The following is a 27513-nucleotide window of genomic DNA, read 5'->3' on the forward strand; positions in this document are numbered from 1 at the left end:
TTACCATTTTTCATATATTCATTTGTGGATTATAGTCACTTTCTTCACAGGTGTGTGACACTGTTTATAATTTATAATAATTTTTAATATTGTATAGATTTATTATATTCTTTGTTCACGTATTTATAGCCTTTAGCGCATACACATATATTTATTTATTTATCCCTTAAAGGTGTAAACAATAATCATGTCAAATATAATAAAAAGAAAAACAAAAAGAAAAACTGGAATGGGTGTATTAAACCCTTAAAATACTAGACAAACTAGAATTGGCCACGTGGGTATTCAGCCATTGAGTGGAAACCCACACTACCACATACCTATATTAACGTGGAATGTGCCATAAAGCGACATGGCGCCATCTTGTGGGGAAAAGAAAAAGAAAATGAGGAAAGCACATACCAAGCAAAGAAAAAACTAAATACATAAATAAATAAACAAAGGGAATAGATAGACGCATCCAAAGTGGCCATATCAATACCCCATATTTTATATTTGAGTAAACCCACAATGGCACCCATATAGGCGTGGAGTATATGCCACACATCACCACGCCATCTTATAAGTACATAAGGAGTTGTCACTTCTAAAAAGTGGTCCAGTGGTAATAAATGAGTAAAATAAAAATAATAAATGGTAAGTGTCTCCTATAACCCAAAAAAACTTTTTTTTAAATATAAAACAAAAATTAAAAATGTAAAAGATATGCATATATTGAATAATATGCATAAACATATCGAATAACGCCATTGAGACATCACAACAAGTACACATAAACATAAAACTGGGCACCAACATAAAATATCAATAGGATATACAGTACAAGGAATGGCGTTACTAGGCATTATCGATGAACGCATTCAAATCTGTCTCTACATTCGATCCAAATGGTGTGTAACACTTAATCCTATATATCCATGCCATTTCTAGGCGCGATATACCTCGCACTAAGGAACCACCCCTCCAAGGACAGGTAAATTTGTCTATCCCCAAAAAAACTGTTTTATCTGGATTCCTATTATGGACTTCCAGATAATGCCTAGACACAGGATGCTTAGGGAAACCATTCAGAATATTTGTCACATGCTCGTTGAGTCTAACCATAAGGGGTCGCTTGGTCCTGCCCACATACTGTATCCCACAAGGGCATTGGAGCAGGTATACGACCCCCTTGGTGGAGCATGTGATAAAAGGCCTAATCGCTGTAGTGATCGAGTATATTAATATTATATTGGGTTATTATAGATAATTAATTAGTAAGTATTATTATAATGATGATGTAAGTACTCTTCCGCAGCAACCCAATTCTTCCAGAGAGATGCACTTTATTGACTTCCAACACAGAACAAAGTCCAAAGTCCACAGATGACAAAGAAATCCGACAGAGGAAATATAATTCAGAAACCCATCTCCTAGGCCTGTGCGTTCCCAGCCATGCACAGACAAGCCCCACTCATACACATACAAGCCTCACTCACCCATACACAGATGAGCCTTACTCCCACACTAAATGCCAGCTTGAATGTCCTCTATGAAATACTAGTCCACTAGGAGGGAGTTTCTGCTAGGTCAACCCAAAATACTCTTTGATCTTATTGTTACCCCGTCAAGTCTAATTACCATCAATAAATACTTCTACTATGGTCCTTTAAACAATGTACCCTTTGAAATGTTCAATTAGGTTTCCAGACCATACCTCACCTCACACACCTAGGTAGACTTGCATATGATTAACACATCAAAGAGTCTTCAGCTGTTCCCTTGCTATGTTAAAATTCAGTTGGACAATGCAACTGAATTTCTGGTCAGCATGGTACTCCAATACAATATTATACATAAATTGGCCAACATATTACAACAATCGCAAACTCAACCTGTGTACTGTTAGATCTAAAGGAATGAGTTCTCCTCTGGGTGCATCCGTTCAATGAGCATATCCTGCATCTCCTACATTGATAAAATCCCGTAAGACTATCAAAAAATCCCCTTTTAATAATAGGGGGATTGATGATATTGTTGGCAACTGTAACCCCTGAGGGTAGGTGCCCCTCTATAGACCAACTGAGGTTTATAAGGGAGAATGGTGTTAGGAGTGGGATCACTGGTGAGAATGTGCCAATGTTTTTTAATCATTTGGCCAACCTTCCTATGCTGAATAGAATATGTTGTTATAAAAGGAGTGGATAGCACCCTATTGGATTGGGCATCTTCTCCTTAAGTAGTTCGCTTCTATCGATAGATAATACCTCCTCCAGAGTATTTTTGAGGTGTACATTCGAATAGCCCTTCTCCAAAAAGCGTTTGGTCAGAACGTCTGCTTGCATGAGAAACTCACCCCTATCGGAACAGTTACGTCTCAAACGGACGTACTGGCTCTTAGGCACCGACCTAATCCAAGCCTCGTGGTGACAGCTGCTGGTGGGGATATAAGAATTATGGTCGGTGCTTTAAAGTAGGTGGCAGTAGTAAACTGACCCTCTTTCACCCGAATGGTGAGATCTAAAAAAATGAATCTCATGCTGGCTGGCTTCGTAGTTAAGGAGAATGCCCCTGGTGTTAATATTCAGTTCTCCAAGGAAAGAGTCAAGATCAGACCTGTCTCCATCCCAGAGGAGGAGGATGTCGTCTATATACCTGGCCCAGACGACGTCAGTCTTGTCTCAAACGGGCGCTTCGCTCTTTTTACACTGCTATCTTGTAAGTTTTCTACCTTATTACAAATTAATAGTTTTATTGGATTTACACTATGGCCACCCTTTCTTTGCCCTTATGTCCGTGATTTGGATTGCTGTACCATCCATTACATGCCCGCAGCCACGCTGCTAGAGGGATGCCTTATTGCTGGCTGGACATCCGGATTTGAGGTTATATATGTGCCCGGTTTGCCTACTACCCTCCACGCTGCATAGAGGGATGCTTTATTGCTAACTGCCTACCCAGTTTTTGGTCTACCTACGTGCCTGTTGTGCTTGCAATCTGGTAAGCGTGCATTCTAGGTGGTGGAAGATCACTGTGAGGGGTGTTTTCATTTCCTACCTTTCCACACTGGCCCCTATGAAGAGCTATTAGGGGACTCTTCCCATCTCCCTAGAAGATTCTCTGAATTTCTGACTTATGGACTCTGCCATATAATATCAATATATATATTCACATTTGATGTTTTTTCACAATTTTTGATTTTGCACTAATTGATTTATATGCACTTATTATTATTCAGAAAATTCTTTGAATTTCTGACCTATGGACTTGCTATATAATACCAATGTATATATTCACATTTGATGTTTTTTCACATTTTTTGAATTTGCATTAATTGATTTTTATGCACTTATTATTATTCATGGTATAGCACAGTTTTTTCTTTGTTACCACTAGGCCCCCCCCCCAGGATTTGATTCCACTGCTCACCATTGATGGGGCCTACATCTTGCTCCCACCCCTCGCTGTATGGCAAAAGGTCTGGGGCTTGTATGTGTGATAGGAGCTGGACATAAATTCTGGAGATGATTCCCTTCTTCTCCGGGTCGGAGTATATGGATTCGAGGAACGTGGAGTCCTCTAGCTGCAAGTTTGAGTGTCTGCTCTGATATCTAATGGCATGTTGTAGTCGTGTATACTGAAAGTGGTGTCCTTTGAGTGCAGGGAATTCATTCAGCAGCTGGGTGAACGGCTTTAAGACAGATCCGTTCAGTACTGGGGCGAGGTATCTTTTTTTTTTTTTTAAATCAAAAAAGGTTTTATTGAACATTCACATATTTTCCAACAATAATCACTGCTCATGTTGCAATTACAGTTACATCATTAATGCCATTTTGGTTCACATACATGTATGCAGTAATTGTTCCAACTATTCTATCAACTGATTGCATTTCTCCAGACATCAAGAATACACCTCTCCCTGTTTTCACCACCACAGCCCGCACTTTATATATTATACAATCTGTCTTGCTTCCTCTCTTCCTGTTTAAAGAGATTACAGGAGCCTGGACATCACAAGCTCTCTCGGGCTTAATCCCGGTGTGTCTAGCCATTTTGACCAGATACGTTCAAACCTACTTGGGCATCCCTTATGTTGATATATATATATTTTTCCCTTATAAGGGTTTGTCCCATGTGTTCCACCCAGGAGCCACTGGTGGGTGGCAGCGTAGATTTCCACCCCATTAGAATAAGTTTCCTGGCCTGGAATAGAGCCCTGGAGAACGCAACCCTGACCAACTCCTCTGGGATCTGCTCCTCCAGGACCCCCAGCAGACAACATTTAGGATCAGTGGGAACCTTTGTCTGAAATACTCCATTGAGCGTGCCCATCACCTCATGCCAATACCGATGGAGCTTCGGGCAACGCCATAGGAGGTGAATAAGGTCCCCGTCGTGTTGTCGACAACGGGAACATAAAGGATCTGCCGCCCTGCCCATCTTGTGCAACTTTTTCGGGGTATAATGCACTCTCAACGCTATGAACAGTTGGGAAACCTTTTGTACAACATTAAGGGAGCAGGTAGATATGGACTGAAGAGCCTCTTCCCACTGTTCATCTGTGATCTGGCCAAGGTCCCTCTCCCAGGCAGATGCCGCATTGCATGGATAAGCCCTCAAGTATCTTGCTAGTAACATCTGGTAGCATTGGGATATAATTCCTTTAGTTATACTACTAGACTGCAGTACATGGAACACAGGAGTGGGTGACAATGTCCACTCCCCGGCGTCTCCCTGCGCAGTGACAGCATGTCGCAATTGAAGGTACAAATAAAGCATGTTGGGGCGAGGTATCTAACCCCAGCTCTTTCCCACACCTATGGGTCGGGCACTCTAGTCAGGTCTGCATAAAAGTGATTCCGCCATATAGGGGTCTGACGGAAATAGCCTGTCAAACCCTATATGGTCTTGACCCTTCTTCCAAATTTTCATTTTTTTTTTTTTAACAAAAAAGTTTATTTAGGTTTTCCAAAACAAACAGTTTAAAGCGGATTAGACATAGATAGAGACATCTTTCAAAGGTTTCTTACATTTCTTAACAAATGCCGGAGTAGCAGTGAATTCAACAGTATATTAACAAGAACATTACACCCATCTCGGGTGGAGGTATAAGAGGTCACATTGATTGCCTTTAGTTCGTACACCTTAATCCCACACTCTCACAGGTAGACCCAGAAATTCATTTATGAGGACCAATTTATATCAGTAATCGTGAGCCACAACCCGGGAGCCTCAGTCAATAGTTAGATGTTTTGCCTTCACCCATGCTGCCCAAATCTTCCCAAATTTTTTGGGGCAATTTCTTCCCATAGTTGTCATTTTATATAATCTCCAAATTTTCATTAGTGACCGAACTGTGGGGCAAGTGGAGGGAACTCTAGGGAAACCCATCTCCATGTTGGATAAAGCAGTGTAGTTTGTGTCATTACCCAGGAGGAGACCCTTAGATGGATCTAACCCTGTTCCGAGGCCCAGCCAGTGAAATGCTGCAGATGTGCAGATAAGTAGTACATTTGAGGGTGCGGGACTGCCATGCCCCCTGGTCCTTAGGGAGCTGTAGAGTAGCCAGTTTGATTCTCGCCACTCCACCTCTCCATATAAGAGCTCTGAACTGTGAGTCCATGCGCTGGAACCAGTATTGTGGTATACAGATTGGGGCATTGTGTAAAATGTATAACAGCTGCAGCGCCCAGATCATTTTTATGAGATTAACGCGGCCGGTCACAGACAGCGGCAACTTGCTCCAACTAGCCTGCTTCTGCTGGAACGTTTGCAGTATAGGTTTTAGGTTCAGGGCTATATAGTCCCGTGTGTCCCTAGTCACCACTATTCCCAAGTATTTAAATGAGGAAACTACTTGTATGTGGGAAATGTCATTGGGCAAAGGTAACGGATCCAGTGGCAACAGGGCTGACTTATGCCAGTTAATGGCAAATCCCGATAGCTGTCCAAACCGGTTTATTAGTTGCATTACTGCTCTCAGAGAGCGGTCAGTATCTCCCAAGTATAGCAGAGTGTCATCCGCGTATAAGGAAATCTTTTCCTCCCCCTGTCCTCTGCGGAAGCCCGTAATTTCAGGGGAGGCCCATACCATAGCCGCAAGTGGCTCCAATGCAAGGGCGAACAGCAGGGGTGACAATGGACACCCCTGCCGCGTGCCTCGAAACAAAGGGAAGGGTTCCAATAGGGAATCATTTATCCTCACTCTGGCCATTGGAGCAGCGTACAGCAGCTGCACCCAGGAGATAAATTTATCTCCCAGACCAAAACGCCGCAAAACCTCCCACAGATATTTCCACTCCGCGCTGTGAAAAGCTTTGGCAGCATCGAGGGAAAAGATGGCCCTATTACCCAGGTTATCTACTGGTATTTGGGTATTAAGGAATAATCTTCTAATGTTCAGTGCCGTAGATCTAGCCGGGATGAAGCCAGACTGGTCAGAATGGACCAGTTCAGCCACAACTTTCGAGAGTCTAGTAGCTAATACTCTTGCTAATAGTTTGACGTCTGCATTAAGCAGAGATGTAGGCCTATCAGAGTCTGGCTGCAGTGGGTCTTTGCCCGGTTTCGGTAATACAATAATAATAGCCTCATTCATAGAGGTTGGTAAGTTACCTTCCTGTAGGGCACTGTTTAGTGTTTTTAGAAGATTGGGCAATAGGGTATCACCATATTTCCCGTATGTCTCTGTGGGTAGACCGTCAGCCCCCGGGGATTTATTGTTGGCCATCTGTGCTACTGCCATTGTCAACTCCTCTAATTTCAGTGGTGCATTTAGGGCAGCAAGTCCCTGTTGTGTTACCCGGGGAAGAGAGCACTGGTCCAAAAAGTGGGCCAGATCCTCTTGTGTGGGGTGTACCTTTAGATGTATAAAGGTCTTTAAAGAATTTTGAGAACACGTCGAGTATGTGGGTCTGATCAGTAACTGTTACTCCGTCCGTGTTTTGAATGGCCTCTATATGGGTCGTACTCTGCTGGGTTTTAGCTATCATAGCTAGTAGATGACCTATGTTTTCACCTTCGTTAAAGTATTTTTGCTGTAGGAAGAACCTTTTGTTCTCTGCAGCAGAGGTGGATACTTGTTGGTATAGGGCCTGTGCCTCCTGCCATCTGCGCTCTGACTCTGAAGAAGGTGCTGATATATATCTCTCCTCCTGTCATGAAGATCCTGCCAGTAATCAGTGATCCAGACGCAGGGAGACACGGCCGCGGGTTCCACTGCGCATGCGCGCGCGTTCATGGGTGCTGTCACGCACGGGCACGCGCGCGCGCACTCCCGCTAGTGCCAGGCGGGTTATTTAAACCGGCCTGTCACACTCTATCCCCGCTGTCTGCTCTACAGCGTTCCGTGTGCCTTAACCTGATCTGACCTGTGTACTCTGCTATCTGACCCGGCTTCCTGTTAGACCATCCTGCTATCCGCCTGCACCAGACCCTCTTGGCTTGCCTGACCATCCCTCTGTGTTGTCCCTGGTACCTCTGCTGATCGACCGATACCGACCTCCGGCTTGTTTGACCATCCCTCAATCTGATACCTGTATCCAGTCTGCTACCTGCTGCCTTGTTCCTGGTTCCAGTCCAGCGTTCCAGGCTACTACCTGCTGCCTTGTTCCTGGTTCCAGTCCAGCGTTCCAGTCTACTACCTGCTGCCTTGTTCCTGGTTCCAGTCCAGCGTTCCAGTCTACTACCTGCTGCCTTGTTCCAGGTTCCAGCCCAGCGTTCCAGGCTACTACCTGCTGCCTTGTTCCAGGTTCCAGCCCAGCGTTCCAGGCTACTACCTGCTGCCTTGTTCCTGGTTCCAGCCCAGCGTTCCAGGCTACTACCTGCTGCCTTGTTCCTGGTTCCAGTCCAGCGTTCCAGTCTACTACCTGCTGCCTTGTTCCAGGTTCCAGTCCAGCGTTCCAGGCTACTACCTGCTGTTTTGTTCCTGGTTCCAGCCCAGCGTTCCAGGCTACTACCTGCTGCTTTGTTCCTGGTTCCAGTCCAGCGTTCCAGTCTACTACCTGCTGCCTTGTTCCAGGTTCCAGTCCAGCGTTCCAGGCTACTACCTGCTGCTTTGTTCCTGGTTCCAGTCCAGCGTTCCAGGCTACTACCTGCTGCTTTGTTCCTGGTTCCAGTCCTGCTTACTTACCTGCTTACTTACCTGCTTCCTTATCTGCTGTGGCTCCGGGTCCTCTCTGCATTCCAGCTTCCTCTTCAGCTTCTGGATCCTGAGGGTGCCACCACTCCTGAACTTCCGGTGACTGTCGATCCTGCCAGGCACCCATACCACTCCTCACTCCTGGCCTTCTGTCTCCATTCCAGAGGAACAGGAGTGGGAGCTGTAAGGGAGGTCCTTCTCTGCACTTCAGGCTCAAAACCTACCAGGTACGTGACACCTCCGCTCTAGCGGCCTCATCCATCACCCTATTCTCCCATTCTTTAGTTTTAGTTTTAATTGCATTGATCTTTTTAATAATTAGGCCCCTAAGGTGTGCTTTCAATGCATCCCAGACCACCGCCGGCTGAGCTGTGTCCTGATTATGATGCATAAACTCTATCAAGTCCCTGGGAGTAGAATCAGTACTCAGAAATATTGTGAACCAGAAGGGGTTTAACCTCCAGAGCTTGCGCTTTGGACTCGGCAATACCATAATGGTAACACTGACAGGGGAGTGGTCAGAGATGTTACGCAGGGCATATTTCACAGATTCAGTCAGCGCATATGCCAATTCATTAGTCAAACAGAGATCTATACGGGATAAGCATTTGTATGTTGCTGAGAAGCATGAGTAACACCGCACCTCAGGATTTTGATCCCTCCACACATCTCGCTAGGAATTTAGCAGGATTTAAGGGAGTGGGACCACCCGATTGGGGAGCACTACCAGTCCTGGATGGGAATTTGTCTAGTTTCTTGTCCATTACATTATTGAAATCTCCCAACACCCAAACCCAGATGTTGGGACATGTGGCCATAATTTGAGCTAATTGTTTCAAAGAGTCAAATGAGAAGGGTGGAGGGATATAAATATTTGCAATCATGCATGTCAAACCTGAAAGTTTGCATAGTAGGAACATAAACCTCCCCTGCCCGTCAATCATGGAGTGCACTAATTGGAAATTGGCTGCCTGCGAAATAAGAACACTGACGCCCCTCAATTAAGTCGTGTGAACGGAGTGAAACTGAGTGGGGTATCCACATTTTTTGAGCATAGTTATAGAATTGTCCTGCAGGTGGGTTTCCTGCAGGCATATCACTGAAGGTCTATAGGCCTTAACCGTGGAAAAAAGTGCAACCCGTTTCAAACCGTCACCCAGCCCCCCCACATTCCATGAAACTATGGTACAAGCACTCGACATGGTAAAGCATATAAGTAATCATGCAAAGGAAGCCTTGTCAGGTGCAGAGGCTCACCATTTGGTGCTTCAGGTCTCCACCTGACAGCTTCAAAAAGAGACCTGGCCTTCCAGGTAAAACACGGGTATGAGCATGGCGGCATCAGCCACTTAGTTACAACTCTGGTTGGTAAAATAGAAAAAAAAGTTATTGAACTGTGTACATTGCCTTCAAAATGGAAGAAGCACCATACATTGCTTGAACAAACGAAAGAAGCACCACCTAATGTGGAGCAAAAAAACAACAAAAAAAAGCAAGGAAAGGAAAAAAAATGTCTGTGCAACCTGTAAACAGTAAGGAAGCTTGGCAGAAAAAAGCGAAACATGTCCATGCAGGACGAGTGTAGGGGGGGCCCCCAATGTCTCAGTTCAACTCAGATTCAAAGGGACTTGCGAGTCCAACTCGGTAAAGAATGCTGCAAGTTACATTCGTCATCTTCTCCGCCTGTCAGGAGATTCAAGAGAAAGTAAAAAACATGTCCAAAGCTTCTTATATGGCATCTACTTCTCCTTGTTGATAGTGGATAAAGGCAGGTCCCCTTCAGACCGTAGGTGCTGGTGCTTTCTTAAGTGTATGCTCCATACAGTCCAGCCACACAGATGCATTGACCAGGTTATCAAAGAACTGCATTTCACCGTTGGCTGTGATTCTTAAGTTATAACTAACTGGAAAAACTGCGCTACGGAGCCTCAATAGAAAACAGAATGATAGCTGCACTAATAAAACACCAATATCCGTGTAAAAAATCCAAAGCTATGTAAAAAGTGCACTTACAATCTGTATACACAAGTGATAAATGAAAAGATAAATGAATAAACTTGCATGAATCAAGATTAAATGAAGTAAAAATTACACATGCCTGAAACAAAAACGAAAAAAATACATACAAGTGAAATAAAATGAAAATGTATCTAATCATAGATGATATGATATGTGAAATATATACTGATATACCAAACACTCATATGGGAAGCACAAATGTGAAATGTCAACCAATACAAATCAATCAAAAATGAGTGTGACAAAAAAAATAACTAAAAAAGTGAATAAAAAATATGAAAATATATAAATTGTGACTACAGTCCATAAAGTGAAAAAAATGAAAGAAAAAGTTCATCAGCATGAGGAAACACCATCTACCTTACATCAGACCATCATCCGTATGGTTGAGGAAGAAGAGAGAGGGATAAATAGATGTGACTCCACTTGTGGTGAATCCAGAAAGGAAATACAAAAGATGGACCCTTACCCTCGATGGTGGACCCCCTATTAGCGAGGTCTAACGAGCACGCAGATTTCGCCCTCTGCAGGGACCATGTAAAGATAGCGCCCGCAACAGCTGATACATCCAGCGTCTCCTGTCCGGACTGATCCAAGTCTTGATCCTGGAGGGGGGAGAAGCGCTCTCTTGCTTCCAAGGTGGTGAAAGGAAAAACGCAAAAAAAGGCTCCAATAGTGTAAATAAGTTTGGGGTTTATTAAAAAATGTATATAACACAGACGCAGAAAACACACTCCGTGAAAGCACTATTAATAATAGTAAAATTATGCCGGCATTAAAATAAACGAACACCCGTGCAGGTCATGGGGCGAACAATGTGACGGCTTACAATACATAGCCACGCCCTACATGTTTCGTCACAAGCTGACGTCTTCAAAGGGGCAAGGGCGACGTATTGAGCCATCACCTAAATAGTCTTAGACGTGAACCAAGCCTCGTTTTCGACTCAGCTCTAAAGCAATGTCATTCTTACTGCGAAGGGATCCAAGTGGAGAAACCAAGCCTCTACCTGGTGCTCTCCACTAGATGAATGTTACCATAGTAACCAACTGATACAAAAATACTAAGCGGAGACAATTAGTCCATCAGAGAGTGGTAATAGATCCGCCACTCAGACGATCTCACAAGTATTGCTCTCAGATGTTAATATTTACTCCTCTGAAAGACAATCAAGGTGGTTTGTCAAGATCATTAAGCGGAAACTATATATATCACCGGAGGGAAGTGTGTTCTAAATATAAAAATAATTAATGTTCTATTTAGCAAGATTAAAATTATAATTAATAAACGGTAAAAAATTATACCCTATAAATGATGATACAAAAAATCTTTCTATCTCCATCTATACCCAGAGGCCCATTCATTGGTGTGAAGAGCACCCAGTATCACAAAATGCAGCCAAGTTTAATATTAGATCATACATGTTTTGAATAGATAGATCAATAAAACCTACCACCATTACAAGTCCCCAAAATCCTTCCAAACAATCGAAATAATGAATTCTCGACAGATATAAAAAATAAAAATGAATACAAATAAATGATAAGTACAAATTACCATTATCCCATATTCTTCTCAATTGATATAGAGATTGTGAATAGATGGAGGGGGAAGGGGGAAGGCAGAAAGGCTATCTTAGGAATTGTCAATGAATGCGTTTAACTCAATATCCACATTTAAACCCAAAGGCCTGAGAAAACGGATCTTATAAATCCATTCCATTTCAAGCCTGGAAATGGCACGTCTCTTGGAACCCCCCCTCCATGGAAGTTTGAGTTTGTCGATCCCTACAAATGAGGTCCCCGTAGGATCTTGTTTATGTGTTTCCAGATAATGTTTGGAGACTGGGTGACCCAAAAAACCCCTCTTGATGTTTCCAATGTGTTCTCCAAGTCTTACCTTTAATGAACGAACCGTGCGGCCCACATAATGGAGCCCGCACGGGCAGGCAAGAAGGAGCACGTAATAAATGATTTAATAGGGAAATTATGAGGGGAATTATTGGAATGAAACTGGCACACCTTCCTTTCAGTTAGGGCATTGATAGAACAAACTTCACAATTCCTGCATTTATAATAACCTGTTAGATGTTGAAAAAACATAGGTTTGTGAATGGGAGGGTCACATACAGCTGACACCACACGTGATCTAATTGAAGGGGCGCCCCTAAAAACCAGCTGGGGTCTGTCTGGAAGAAACGGTCCCAACAGGGGGTCATTTTTAATGATGTGCCAGTGTTTATTTAATATTTTCCTGATGGAAAAGTGGTGTCAGGAATATCCAGTTATCAGGGGACAGACTACCTTGCTGTCAGTATGTGCCCTGGGTCTATCCACCAAGAGAGAATCTCTGTCTAATGATTTAACCTGATCTAATTTTTCTTCAAGAAATCGCACATCATAGCCTTTCTCCAGGAATCTGTCTGTCAAGACCCTAGATTGGGCCAAGAAGTCAGCAGTGGTGGAACAATTCCTTTTCAGTCTGATGTATTGACTCTTGGGGACAGAGTATAACCATGCTTTGTGGTGACAACTGTCCCGAGGAATGAACGAGTTCCGGTCTGTGACCTTGAAGTGAGTGGAGGTGAGTAAAAGATTCCCTTCACTCCGAATCTCCAAATCAAGAAAATTAATTTTTTGTTGACTGGCCTCATATTTAAAGCGGGGGTCCACCCACACTGCCAAAAAAAAAAAAATATTAAAAGCCAGCAGCTACAAATACTGCAGCTGCTGACTTTTAATACATGTTGAAATGTTGAGAATGTTAAAATGTTGAGAGAATTACAGCTTGGCCTTGATTCATTATGTGAACGTAAAGATCTTGTAATAAGGCCGGCTGACAAAGGGGGCGGAATAGTAGTCCTAGACAAGGCTGATTACCTCCAGGAACTTGAGAAACTGGTGAGTGACAGGGACACCTATCAACCCTTAAGGTCAGATCCCAGAATTAGATTCAAAAAAGATATGGAAAGGATTGTAGATAGAGGGTTTCAATCCGGTATTATCAATAAGAAGGAGAAATCTTTTATAATCCCGGTTGCTTCGAGAATTCCTGTCATGTACTACCTGCCCAAGGTCCACAAGGACCCCGTTCACCCTCCGGGCCGTCCTATCATTAGTGGAATAGATTCCATCACATCCAGGGCAGGTAAGTACATTGACAGTTTTCTCCAACCACTAGTACAACTTTTACCAGCATATATTAAGGACACTAGACATACCATCAACCTACTCAAAAATAGTGGTTTCAGAGAAGGACATTGGCTTGTTACGGCCGATGTCACGTCCTTATATAATATTATTCCCCATCATTGGGGTATCAAATCCGTTAAATACTTTCTGTATAAGGATTCCTCAATACTAAAGAAACAGAAACGCTTTATCATGGAGCTTTTGGAATATGCCACAACACATCATTTCTTTTGGTATAATAAACAATTCTTCCTACAGACCAAGGGTGTCGCTATGGGGGCCAAGTTTGCCCCCAGCCTGGCGAACCTTTTTATGGGGAAATGGGAGGAGGACGTCATCTATGCCCACCGGAGACCAGAATTGGTCTTGTGGGCCAGACACATAGATGACGTCCTCCTCCTGTGGAGGGGTTCCCATGATTCACTTTGTTCGTTTATGGATGGTCTCAACAGGAATGAGAGGGGTATAATATTTAAATATGAGGCCAGTCAACAAAAAATTAATTTTCTTGATTTGGAGATTCGGAGTGAAAGGAATCTTTTACTCACCTCCACTCATTTCAAGGTCACAGACTGTAACTCGTTCATTCCTCGGGACAGTTGTCACCACAAAGCATTGTTAGACTCTGTCCCCAAGAGTCAATACATCAGACTGAAAAGGAATTGTTCCACCACTGCTGACTTCTTGGCCCAATCTAGGGTCTTGACAGACAGATTCCTGGAGAAAGGCTATGATGTGTGATTTCTTGAAGAAAAATTAGATCAGGTTAAATCATTAGACAGAGATTCTCTCTTGGTGGATAGACCCAGGGCACATACTGACAGCAAGGTAGTGTCCCCTGATAACTGGATATTCCTGCCACCACTTTTCCATCAGGAAAATATTAAATAAACACTGGCACATCATTAAAAATGACCCCCTGTTGGGACCATTTCTTCCAGACAGACCCCAGCTGGTTTTTAGGGGCGCCCCTTCAATTAGATCACGTGTGGTGTCAGCTGTATGTGACCCTCCCGTTCACAAACCTATGTTTTTTCAACATCTAACAGGTTATTATAAATGCAGGAATTGTGAAGTTTGTTCTATCAATGCCCTAACTGAAAGGAAGGTGTGCCAGTTTCATTCCAATAATTCCCCTCATAATTTCCCTATTAAATCATTTATTACGTGCTCCACAACACATGTTGTTTACCTTCTTACCTGCCCGTGCGGGCTCCATTATGTGGGCTGCATGGGTCGTTCATTAAAGGTAAGACTTGGAGAACACATTGGAAACATCAAGAGGGTTTTTTTGGGTCACCCAGTCTCCAAACATTATCTGGAAACACATAAACAAGATCCTAGGGGGACCTCATTTGTAGGGATCGACAAACTCAAACTTCCATGGAGGGTGGTTCCAAGAGACGTGCCATTTCCAGGCTTGAAATGGAATGGATTTATAAGATCTGTTCTCTCAGGCCTTTGGGTTTAAATGTGGATATTGAGTTAAACGCATTCATTGATAATTCCTAAGATAGCCTTTCTGCCTTACCCCTTCCCCCTCCATCTATTCACAATCTCTATATCAATTGAGAAAAATAGGGGATAATGGTAATTTGTACTTATCATTTATTTTTATTCATTTTTATTTTTTATATCTGTTGAGGATTCATTATTTCGATTGTTTGGAAGGATTTTGGGGACTTGTAATGGTGGTAGGTTTTATTGATCTATCTATTCAAAACATGTATGATCTAATATTAAACTTGGCTGCATTTTGTGATACTGGGTGCTCTTCACGCCAATGAATGGGCCTCTGGGTATAGATGGAGATAGAAAGATTTTTTGTATCATCATTTATAGGGTATAATTTTTTACCGTTTATTAATTATAATTTTAATCTTGCTAAATAGAACATTAATTATTTTTATATTTAAAACACACTTCCCTCCGGTGATATGTATAGTTTCCGCTTAATGATCTTGACAAACCACCTTGATTGTCTTTCAGAGGAGTAAATATTACCATCTGAGAGCAATACTTGTGAGATCGTCTGAGTGGCGGATCTATTACCACTCTCTGATGGACTAATTGTCTCCGCTTAGTATTTTTGTATCAGTTGGTTACTATGGTAACATTCATCTAGTGGAGAGCACCAGGTAGAGGCTTGGTTTCTCCACTTGGATCCCTTCGCAGTAAGAATGACATTGCTTTAGAGCTGAGTCGAAAACGAGGCTTGGTTCACATCTAAGACTATTTAGGTGATGGCTCAATACGTCGCCCGTGCCCCTTTGAAGACGTCAGCTTGTGAAGAAACATGTAGGGCGTGGCTACGTATTGTAAGCCGTCACATTGTTCGCCCCATGACCTGCACGGGTGTTCGTTTATTTTAATGCTGGCATAATTTTACTATTTTTACTAGTGCTTTCACGGTGTGTGTTTTCTCCGTCTGTGTTATATACATTTTTTAATAAACCCCAAACTTATTTACACTATTGGAGCCTTTTTTTGCGTTTTTCCTTTCACCACCTTGGAAGCAAGAGAGCGCTTCTCCCCCCTCCAGGATCAAGACTTGGATCAGTCCGGACAGGAGACGCTGGATGTATCAGCTGTTGCGGATGCTATCTTTACATGGTCCCTGCAGAGGGCGAAATCTGCGTGCTCGTTAGACCTCGCTAATAGGGGGTCCACCATCGAGGGTAAGGGTCCATCTTTTGTATTTCCTTTCCGGATTCACCACAAGTGGAGTCACATCTATTTATCCCTCTCTCTTCTTCCTCAACCATACGGATGATGGTCTGATGTAAGGTGGATGGTGTTTCCTCATGCTGATGAACTTTTTCTTTCATTTTTTTCACTTTATGGACTGTAGTCACAATTTATATATTTTCATATTTTTTATTCACTTTTTTAGTTATTTTTTTTGTCACACTCATTTTTGATTGATTTGTATTGGTTGACATTTCACATTTGTGCTTCCCATATGAGTGTTTGGTATATCATTATATATTTCACATATCATATCATCTATGATTAGATACATTTTCATTTTATTTCACTTGTATGTATTTTTTTCTTTTTTGTTTCAGGCATGTGTAATTTTTACTTCATTTAATCTTGATTCATGCAAGTTTATTAATTTATCTTTTCATTTATCACTTGTGTATACAGATTGTAAGCGCACTTTTTACATAGCTCTGTGATTCTTAAGGCACACTCTACACAGTCTCTGGCGACCTCTTATGCAGAAAGGGCTGGAGCATCGGTAGAACAGATCTGCAGAGCAGCTACGTGAACAAGCCAAAACACTTTCCTGAGGCACTACAGGGTGGAACTGCTGTCACCTCAGGATTTGGCATTCGGTAGAAAGGTTCTACAGGCTGTTGTTCCGCCCTAAGGTATGCCTGAGCTACTTGCTATTGTCTCAGGGTGCCGTCCTGGAAGACGACTTGAGATAATGACCAATTACACTTACCGGTAACGGTGTTTCTGGGAAGTCTTCCAGGGCGGCAGGCCTACTTCCCACCCGGTTTTTGTGTGTTGGTGTTGTATGAACATTTGGGGTGGTTCTAAATATGAAAAAAGGGAAGCGCTAATATTGCAAAACAAATAAATGTGTAATATTATACATATACACCTCTAATTAGTAATAACTCAAACAATATTATAATATGAGTCCACCGGAGGAAAAGTGAAGTGAAATGTCACTGTGCTAGTGTAGTGACTACACCGCAAACAAAGTCCAAAGCATAAAAATAAGATGAAAAATCCAAATATATATGTGATCCAGCAAACATGTAGAAATCCAAACCCCTGTGTGATCCCTATGCTGGGAAGATAGCCCAAAACATCATCATGATGTTCCCATATTCCTTACCCAATTTAAGTTTTGATGTTGATCAACTGACGTGGATCCAGGACCAGCTGTCTCCACTGGGTTCAGTGAACCTAACAAGCCTTTTAGACCTGGGTGGTATACGCCTTCCTAAGTCACTGCGATCTGGTAAGCCTCCCCTTATCTACGGTGGTGGGGTTTCTGGCTATCTTCCCAGCTTAGGGGTCACATCGGTGGTTGGATTTCTACATATGTTTGCTGGATCACATATATATTTGGATTTTTCATCTTATTTTTATGCTTTGGACTTTGCGGTGTAGTCACTACATTAGCACAGTGACATTTCACTTCGCTTTTCTCCGGTGGACTCATATTATAATATTGTTTGAGTTATTACTAGAGGTTTATATGTATAATATTACACGTTTATATGTTTTGCAATATTAGCACTGCACTTTTTTCATATTTACACTACTGCTTTTTGTCTATAGCTGTGCTGGCTGCTAGTTTGTATTTTTTCTTATTAGGGGTGGTTCTCACTCTCGTGCACTGGTGTGGGTCAATACCTTTTCACAACTGAGGAGCATAGGGAGGGGTGGGGGTTTTTGACATCTTCTTTGATTGTGTTTCTTATGAGGTGGGACCAGTCATCTCTCAGGGTGCTGTCCTGGAAGACTTCCCAGAAACACTGTTATCGGTAAGTGTAACTGATCATTTTCGCCAGAGATAAAACTAAAATTCTACCACTTTATAAAACTCTGGTCAGGCCACATCTGGAGTATTCCATCCAGTTTTGGTCACCAGTCCTCAGAAGGGATGTGCTGGAGCCGGAGAGAGTCCAAAGAAGGGCAACAAAATAAATTAGCAGGCTGGAGGACCTCAAATATGAGGAGCGACTACAAGCGCTAAATTTATTCACGCTGGAGATATGATGGCTATTTACAATTATCTCAGTGGTGATCCCAGTATAAGAAAAAAGCTATTCAATCTCAGGGGTTTTGGGAGGACACGGGGACACACAATGAGATTGGAGGAGAATCGGTTAACCTTAAGCTGCGTAGGGGGCTTTTTCACTGTCAGGGCGGTAAGAATGTGAACTCTCTTCCACAAGTGGTGGTGGCTGCGGGGAGTATTGATATGTTTAAGAGACTCTTGGACGTGCATCTTAAAGAACACAACATACAGGGATATGGGAAATGATTATTGACACTGACACACGTGCACCTACACAGGTCGGACTGGATGGACTATTGTCTTTATTCAACCTTACCTACTATGTAACTATGTCCTGCATTCTGCACACTGTACCCTTCATCTGCATCTCATGTCCTGTACTGACCTACACCCTTCTCTGGTACCCTGCACCCCATGTCCTGCATTCTGCACCCTACACCACATGTCCTGCATTCCGCACACCGCACAACATGTCCTGCACCTTGCACCCCAAGTCCTGTGTTCTGCACCTCACACATTACTTGCCCTGCGCCGATAACCCACACTTGCATTAAAAACTCTCCAAACTTTCTTAGCTGGCTCCTAGATTGAAAGCAAATTTGTCAAGCCCCGCCTTAAGTGACTTCCTCCCCTCCCCCTCATCTCCTTCATTATGTAAGTCATGCTGAGATAATCTCCCATTGGCTGAGCAATATTCTCATTTGTCTCTGAGCTCCTTCTTGCTATTCCTCGTCCTGCCTGTTGTTTCCTTGAATTGATTTTCTGTGTAGTGACCCCGGCTTCATCTCTTGGATGCGCTCGTCTGTTGCTTGTCCTGACCTTTATCCTGATTCCTGGATCTCCTCCTCATCTCTCCTCCATATCCTCTTACACAGCTTTTCTCCACACCTGCAGTGATCCTGGGGGGGGAAACTTGGCACCAGCACACAGCAAAATCCATCCCCACCATTGGGAGCTCTGGAGAAAATTGTCTGCTATTTACACTCCATTCCTCCGCACATCACCTGATCACATGAGAGCTTACTTTCACAGATTCCTGTATGGTAAAGGTCGAAGTTCATTCTTCAGTTAAAGAGAGGTAGGACACACCCAGAAACAAAGATTTGGTTTTGTACGTGAGCCTTATATAGAGGGCCCCTCAAATCTTCCCATCCAAATGTCCCTCTATCCAGAGTCATTATGTCCTATGACATCACACTGACCTCACAGCTCCTCCTCCTCCTAATGTCCATCTATCTGGATTTTTTTCTGATGCTCCTATGATGTGGGCAAACAATTGGCATCCTCACTTGCAAAGTGGGACTGTTGGTCCTGCATTGTATGTAATGACATAAGAATGCCTGCAACAAACTTTTAACCTATGTAGTGTTTGGGTCCTGTCTGGGTAAATTATACCTCCGCCTGAAGTGGGGCTTTAATAAAATGGAAACCTGAATGGTGAGGTGAGGAGGATTCTGGGAATATTGATTGAATTTTGCTATTTGTGTTTAGATCTAGTTTTCCTCCTGTGAAGTCTGGAGATCATATGACCATCACATTGCCTCCACCATCCTCCCTGATAGAACAGAGAAATAAAAAGAAGATTCTAGAAGTCACCAGAGAGATCATCGAGTAGAGGTAAGCGGTGCTGGGAATTCTGGGACATTATCCAGTAACAGACAAGGGATGTGTCTGGATGGTGACTGTATCATTGTGTGTGTCAGGTTCCTATAAGATGTCAGGATGTCACTGTCTATTTCTCCATGGAGGAGTGGGAGCATTTAGAAGGACACAAGGATCTCTACAAGGACCTCATGATGGACAATCAGCCGCCCCTCACATCACCGGGTAAGAGGAGACTTTATTGTAAAGGAGAGAGCAGTACGGAGGCTCCACCTAGATCCCCCATCATCTGATAAACACATAGAAACAATGTATTCAGTCAGTGTGTGTGTTTCCTACAGATGGATCCAGTAATGGGAACCCACCAGAGAGATGTCCCCGTCCTCTGTATTCCCGGGATTCCACACAGGAAGATCACACCATCCCTCACCATCATCAGGTAAATGATTGACAATTATTAGTTGTTCTGATTTATACACAGCATGATTCTTACAATGAATGTTTTCTTATAACATACAGTATATCCAGAGTGGAAACCTCAGGGATGATAATATTGATGGTAAAGAAGAGTATAAACAGGAGGATGAGAAGTATGAAGTGATGGAGGAGTTTTCAGAAGGACACAAGGATATGCTGGAGCCACCAAATACCAGGAACCCACCAGAGAGATGTCCCCATCCTCTGTATTCCCGGGATTCCACACAGGAAGATCACACCATCCCTCACTATTACAAGGTTGGTGGGATGGAGCATCTAGAACATGGACTCCTAGAGATGATGTGTGGCTTTTTATGTGATGTCACAATAATAAATCCTATTGTTTACGGAATACTTTTCACTTTCATTTTCTTGAATTAGAGTGGAGATCCAATCGATATAGAATTTGAGGTTAAAGGAGAAGAAGAAGAGAGGTATGTGAGGGATGATCAGCAGTCTATGGAGGAGGATGGAATAACGGGAACATTTATAGAGGAGGACACTCCTACAGACATCAGTACAGGTGGGTCATTAACACTAAATGCCTCCCTCCACCCATACTGCTCACTGATTGGTCCAGAGTAGGGCAATGACTGGGTGATAATCTTCCTTCTCTGTGCTGCAGACACAATTTATGGATCTAGACTGCATTTATGGAAATTCTAGGGTTCAGCTGGCAGCAAAAGGTTGATTTTCACTATAGATGTTGCTCTACCTAGGCACCTTGGGCATGTGCTTTGGGTCTTCTGCCCCATGCCCAGGTATAGCATGATCTCTGACAGAACAATTCTCCCAGAATTACTTGTTCTATTGTTTGATGGCTGTGTCGGGTGGAGGGATATGTCTGTATAGTCTCAGACCCAAGTCACTGAGTGCAGTCTCAGTAGATGGGAGATAGCGGTGTGGGACCTCTGCAACTTGTCTCATGTAAACATTTAAGCTTCCACTATATTATGAGTCTTGACCCTTACATTGTATAATTTATCTTGTACATTACATACTCCTAACCCCTGCACTATATACTCTATGGTGTACATTACATACTCCCAACCCCTGAACTATATACTCTGTTGTACATTACATAATTCTGATACTATATAGTGCTATCGGTTGCATCTTATACAATATGTTGTATATAACATACTCCTGACCCCTGCACTATATACTCTATGTTGTACATTACATACTCCTGACCACTTCATTATATACTATATGTTGTACATTACATACTCCTGACCCCTGCATTATGTACTCTATGTTGTACATTACATCATTCTGATACTATATAGTCGTATCTTACATAGTAGGTGAGGTTGAAAAAAGACACAAGTCCATTAAGTCCAACCTATGTGTGTGATTATATGTCAGTATTACGGTACATTGTATATCCCTGTATGTTGCTGTCGTTCAGGTGCTTATCTAATAGTTTCTTGAAACTATCGATGCTCCCCGCTGAGACCACTGCCTGTGGAAGGGAATTCCACATCCTTACCACTCTTACAGTAAAGAACCCTCTACGTAGTTTAAGGTTAAACCTCTTTTCTTCTAAGCGGCCACGTGTCTTGTTAAACTCCCTTCCACAAAAAAGTTTTCTCCCTATTGTGGGGTCACCAGTATGGTATTTATAAATTGAAATTATATCCCCTCTCAAGCGTCTCTTCTCCAGAGAGAATAAGTTCAGTGTTCACAACCTTTCCTCATAACTAATATCCTCCAGACCCTTTATTAGCTTTGTTGCCCTTCTTTATACTCGCTCCATTTCCAGTACATCCTTCCTGAGGACTGGTGCCCAGAACTGTGCCCAGAACTGGACAGCATACTCCAGGTGCGGCCGGACCAGAGTCTTGTAGAGTGGGAAAATTATCATTTTATCTCTGGAATTAATCCCCTTTTTAATGCCAATATGCTGTTTGCTTTGTTAGTAGCAGCTTGGCATTGCATGCCATTGCTGAGCCTATCATCTACTAGGACCCCCAGGTCCTTTTCCTTCCTAGATTCCCCCAGAGGTTCTCCCCCCAGTGTATAGATTGCATTCATATTTTTGCCACCCAAATGCATTATTTTACATTTTTCTACATTGAGCCTCATTTTCCATGTAGTTGCCCACCCCATTAATTTGTTCAGATCTTCTTGCAAGGTTTCCACATCCTGCTGAGAAGTTATTGCCCTGCTTAGCTTATTATTGTCCACAAATACAGAGATTAAACTGTTTATCCCATCCTCCAGGTCGTTTATGAACAAATTAAATAGGATTGGTCCCAGCACAGAACCCTGGGGGACCCCACTACCCACCTTTGACCATTTCGAGTACTCCCCATTTATCACCACCCTCTGAACTCGCCCTTGTAGCCAGTTTTTAATCTATGTACTCACCCTATGGTCCATGCCAACGGACCTTACTTTGTACAGTAAATGTTTATAAGGAACTGTGTCAAATGCTTTTGCAAAATACAGATACACCACGTCTACGGGCCTTCCTTTATCTAGATGGCAAAAAATGTCCCAACAAAGGTACTATCTGTTGTATCTAATACAATAAGTTGTACATGACATAGTCCTGACCTCTTTTGCACCCATTTCCTACCAGCTGGATATTTTATATCTGATGATTTGATTGGAGCACAGACTTTTACATGTTGATAATAATGTGATAACATCCTCAAACTTTGGACCCTTAAACAGAAAGTGATAATGAGGGAGGAGTCAATAACCCAATGATGGTGGTATTCAGGATCAGTCCAGTCTTCATCTTGGTTGTTCTCCCCCATCCTGACTCTCTGACCTCTGGTGGGACTCAGCCCCTCTGTTATTCATGACTAAATCAAAGACTATGGAAGTGCAGGACTTCTTGTGTTGGGAAGATGGCAATGAGTGATAGAGGGGGTGGGGACACTCGTCCTATAATCCCCCTCATCACTGTCACTCCTATAAAAGACAGTTCTCATTGTTTCTTCACTCTCTGACTAAGGTCCATGAATAAAGAAATGAACTGGTAGGAGATCAGAGGACCCATTTACTAGTTACCTTGAGGGGGGAATTGTAAGATCCTCAGAGACAAAGCTGCCCGATGTGGGTGAAGTTCTGGTTTAGGGGAACCAATCTGCTCATGTCTAGTAATAATCTTTTTATTTCTATTTTAGTAGATGGACGGGAGATGAGGAAAACCTCAGAGGATTGTCTCACTTTGTCTCCGGACTGTAAAGTAGAAGATGAGGACATCACACAGTATAGTCCAGGAGAAAACCCGACTACCTCAAATGTCCATCCGGCACCACACAGTGTAGATGGACCATCGTTTTCCTCTCATCCTGAGGAACCTCAGACTTTGAGGGATGGTGCTGTCCTTCCAACAGATAAGAGGTTTCCCTGTACTGAGTGCGGGAAGTGTTTCCGTTTTAAATCCCATCTTCATATGCATATAAGATCTCACACAGGAGAGAAGCCATATTCCTGCCCTGAGTGTGGGAAATGTTTTTCACAAAAGTCCTATCTTTGCACACATGAGAGATCTCACACAGGGGAGAAGCCATATTCCTGTCCTGAGTGTGGGAAATGTTTTTCAGTTAAGTCCAATCTTGACACACATCAGAGATCTCACATGGGGCAGAAGCCATATTCCTGTCCTGAGTGCGGGAAATGTTTTTTAGTGAAGTCCAGTCTTTACACACATCAGAGATCTCACACAGGAGAGAAGCCGTATTCCTGTCCTGAGTGTGGGAAATGTTTTTCAGTGAAGTCCAATCTTGACACACATCAGAGATCTCACATGGGGCAGAAGCCATATTCCTGTCCTGAGTGCGGGAAATGTTTTTCAGTGAAGTCCAATCTTGACACACATCAGAAATCTCACATGGGGCAGAAGCCGTATTCCTGTCCTGAATGCGGGAAATGTTTTTCACAGAAGTGCAATCTTTACACACATCAGAGATCTCACACAGGGGAGAAGCCATATTCCTGTCCTGAGTGCGAAAAATGTTTTTCACAGAAGTCCACTCTTTACACACATCAGAGATCTCACACAGGGGAGAAGCCGTATTGCTGTCCTGAGTGTGGGAAATGTTTTTCACATAAGTCCAGTCTTTACCCACATAAAAGATCTCACACGGGGGAGAAAAAGTATTCCTGTCCTGAGTGCGGGAAATGCTTTTCAGTGAAGTCCAGTCTTGACACACATCAGAGATCTCACACGGGAGAGAAGCCGTATTCCTGTCCTGTGTGCGGGAAATGTTTTTCAGTGAAGTCCAATCTTGACAAACATCAGAGATCTCACACGGGGGAGAAGCCTTATTCCTGTCCTGAGTGCAGGAAATGTTTTTCACAAAAGTCCAGTCTTCACACACATCAGAGATCTCACACAGGGGAGAAGCCGTATTCCTGTCCTGAGTGCGGGAAATGTTTTTCAGAGAAGTCCAATCTTTATGCACATAAAAGATCTCACACGGGGGAGAAAAAGTATTCCTGTCCTGAGTGCAGGAAATGTTTTTCAGTGAAGTCGCATCTTGACACACATAAGAGATCTCACACGGGGCAGAAGCCATATTCCTGTCCTGAGTGCGGGAAATGTTTTTCAGTGAAGTCCAGTCTTGACACACATCAGAGATCTCACACAGGAGAGAAGCCGTATTCCTGCCCTGTGTGCGGGAAATGTTTTTCAGTGAAGTCCAATCTTTACACACATCAGAGATCTCACACAGGGGAGAAGCCATATTCCTGCCCTGAGTGTGGGAAATGTTTTTCACAGAAAATCCATCTTTACAGACATCAGAGATCTCACACAGGGGAGAAGCCGTATTCCTGTCCTGAATGTGGGAAATGTTTTTCACAGAAGTTCAATCTTTACAGACATCAGAGATCTCACACAGGGGAGAAGCCTTATTCCTGTCCTGAGTGAGGGAATTTTTCCTCACTAAAGTCCTGTCTTCCTGTACACCAGGGATCCCACACAACCCTCAAGGTGTATTAGTGCCTCGAGTACGGGAAATGTCTTCTATATGAATGTTGCTGGACATCACAGCTCTCATGTGGGGAAGAAGCACACCCTGATATACACCTCAGATATACTCCGTGGCTGATCTCCATCATTTAAGAAACAGTTCATAAGGAGATCAGAGATCACCACAGACATGGATGAAGTATTGTAAAAATACAATGGATGGGCGGCTCACACAGGTCTGGTAATGTTCTTTTATGTCATGGCTTTCTTCCGGGTCTGCACCAATGCACACGCACACCCAGAAACCTCTACTGTCATTGGCTGTAGGACAAGTTTGTCAGCAGGTCCAAGCCAATGATTTTTCCCCATACCCTGCTGATCACCTGCAGCCAATGACAAATCACACCTGTGTTTTATTTTGTAAACACGGGGAGCTATCTTGCGATTTTTTTCTCTTCCCAAGTCCTTTTTGATTCAGGAAGAGAAGAGAACACCACACTGTGAGTATAATCGCCACACTTTACACCCACACACCTTAGATTGGCACATTTAACCCCATTGATTGCCCTCATTCACCCTTTGATCACCCCTGTCACCCAACCAGTGCCATTAGTACAGTGTCAGTGTACAGTATTTTTCACCAATCACTGTATTAGCGTCACTTCTTACATCAGATAGCGCCAGGGTTAGCTAGCATTAGATTGCCCGCACACTATCGCATTCACGCTATGGGATCCTGATCACCACCATTACTAGTATAGTGTCTGTATGGATCAATATCCTGATCACCGCCATTGCTAGTATAATGTCTGTATGGATCAATATCCTGATCATGAAGAGAACTATATTGGTGTCCCCCCCCCTTAGTATAGTGTCTGTATGGATCAATATCCTGATCATGAACAGAACTATATTAGTGTCCCCCCTTAGTATAGTGTCTGTATGGGTCAATATCCTGATCGTGAACAGAACTATGTTAGTGTCCCCCTTAGTATAGTGTCTGTATGGATCAATATTCTGATTGTGAACAGAACTATATTCGTGTCCCCCCTTATTATAGTGTCTGTATGGATCAATATCCTGATCGTGAACAAAACTATATTAGTAAAAATAAGTGGAACTACCACCAACCTGCGCAAATGGCAAAGAAATTGTGTATGACTAAGTATAAATAACAATTTTTTTTTTCTATTATTTAATATGGTGGATTAATTTATATATAATAGATAACGGACACATTGGTTGCAATGTTAGAATTAAAGAGTCATTATTTTGAAGTTGAAACAATGTATTAAACACTGGGATTGTATGCATATTTGTGGTTGAAGGGAGAAAAAAAAAAGGGAAAGAGAAAGAATATTTTTTTTTGTTTGTTTGTTTGTTTGTAGGTAATAAGTAGGATCTGTTTAGGGTGGAAAATGTATACATATTAGATAACCAGTATATCCGGCTGCAAATTTGGAATCAAAGAGCAATAATATTGAAGATGTAATAATGTATCAAACACTGGGATGGTATGAACATTTGCGTTTCTTTTTTTTTTTTATACTGTGCAATAATATGGTTGGTTATTCTGTGACATATTATAGGGAAATCAAGGAAAGTTCACATATGGTTTATTAGTGAGGTAAACCCCAGTCCTATCCCAGTCCCCCCCCCCCCTTTTCCTCTCCCGCTTCCATTTTTCCCTGACCCTGACGTTCTTGGTAACCCTGTGGGATTGGCGGGGAGGGGGTGATGGAACAAAGGGAATAGAAATTGTAATAAGAGAAACGGTAATAATAAAGGTTGAGAGGAGAGGGTTAGCTGGTGAAGAAGTGAGGAAGAAGGGGAAAATCAGAGAAGATAAGGGATTTAAGATAAGAGAAAAAGAGGAGGGAAACGGGGAAGGAAGGGAAGGGAAAAAGAAAAGACAAAAGGGAAAAAAGAAAAATGTAAAAAGGAGGTAATGAAAGTAGGATTAAGAAAAATAGAAAGATAGGCAAAAATTAGCATTTAAAATGCAGCATGGGGCTAATGCTTGAGCGATAAATCTTGATCATCAGTCTCGGTTTCCCCCAAAATAGGGAACTTACTTTTAGTAAGGTAGACTTTATATGTCAAGTAGATTTGGGGTAGTTTGAGTGTCGAGTGTGATTGAGTGTGTATGGTGGGAGGTGTTCAGTGCTGAGTGGTAGGAGTTACAAATTTTTTATTTTTTATTTTTCTATGGGTGGGGTCAAATTCTGTTCTTTCAACACAAGAGGCCTAACTCGCCTTTTAAAAGAAATCAAATTTTAAATTAATTTAATAAACAAAAAATAGATATTATTCTGTTTCAAGAAACACATTTTCGTTCAGATCACATTCCGAAAATAAATAATAGGAATTATGTCACTTGGGTCCACGATACGTTTTCTTATTC

The 27513-nt window shown here is 42.6% G+C and overlaps 1 protein-coding gene across 2 annotated transcripts in view; it reads left to right on the forward strand.

Annotated features, from left to right (window-relative positions):
- Positions 1-27485, forward strand: part of LOC141121939 (uncharacterized) — a 68717-nt gene extending 41232 nt beyond the window's left edge. For both annotated transcript variants that reach the window (XM_073611702.1, XM_073611703.1), the window contains exons 2-7: positions 19589-19714; positions 19801-19924; positions 20041-20138; positions 20219-20434; positions 20558-20699; positions 23317-27485. In XM_073611702.1, coding sequence (XP_073467803.1) covers positions 19840-19924; positions 20041-20138; positions 20219-20434; positions 20558-20699; positions 23317-25067 — 2292 coding nt within the window. In that variant the 5' untranslated portion in view covers positions 19589-19714; positions 19801-19839 and the 3' untranslated portion in view covers positions 25068-27485. The remainder of the gene's footprint in view (positions 1-19588; positions 19715-19800; positions 19925-20040; positions 20139-20218; positions 20435-20557; positions 20700-23316) is intronic.
- The last annotated feature ends 28 nt before the right edge of the window (positions 27486-27513 follow it).

The sequence above is a fragment of the Aquarana catesbeiana genome, unplaced genomic scaffold (assembly GCF_042186555.1).
Source record: "Aquarana catesbeiana isolate 2022-GZ unplaced genomic scaffold, ASM4218655v1 unanchor235, whole genome shotgun sequence".
NCBI classification, from domain to species: Eukaryota; Metazoa; Chordata; class Amphibia; order Anura; family Ranidae; genus Aquarana; species Aquarana catesbeiana.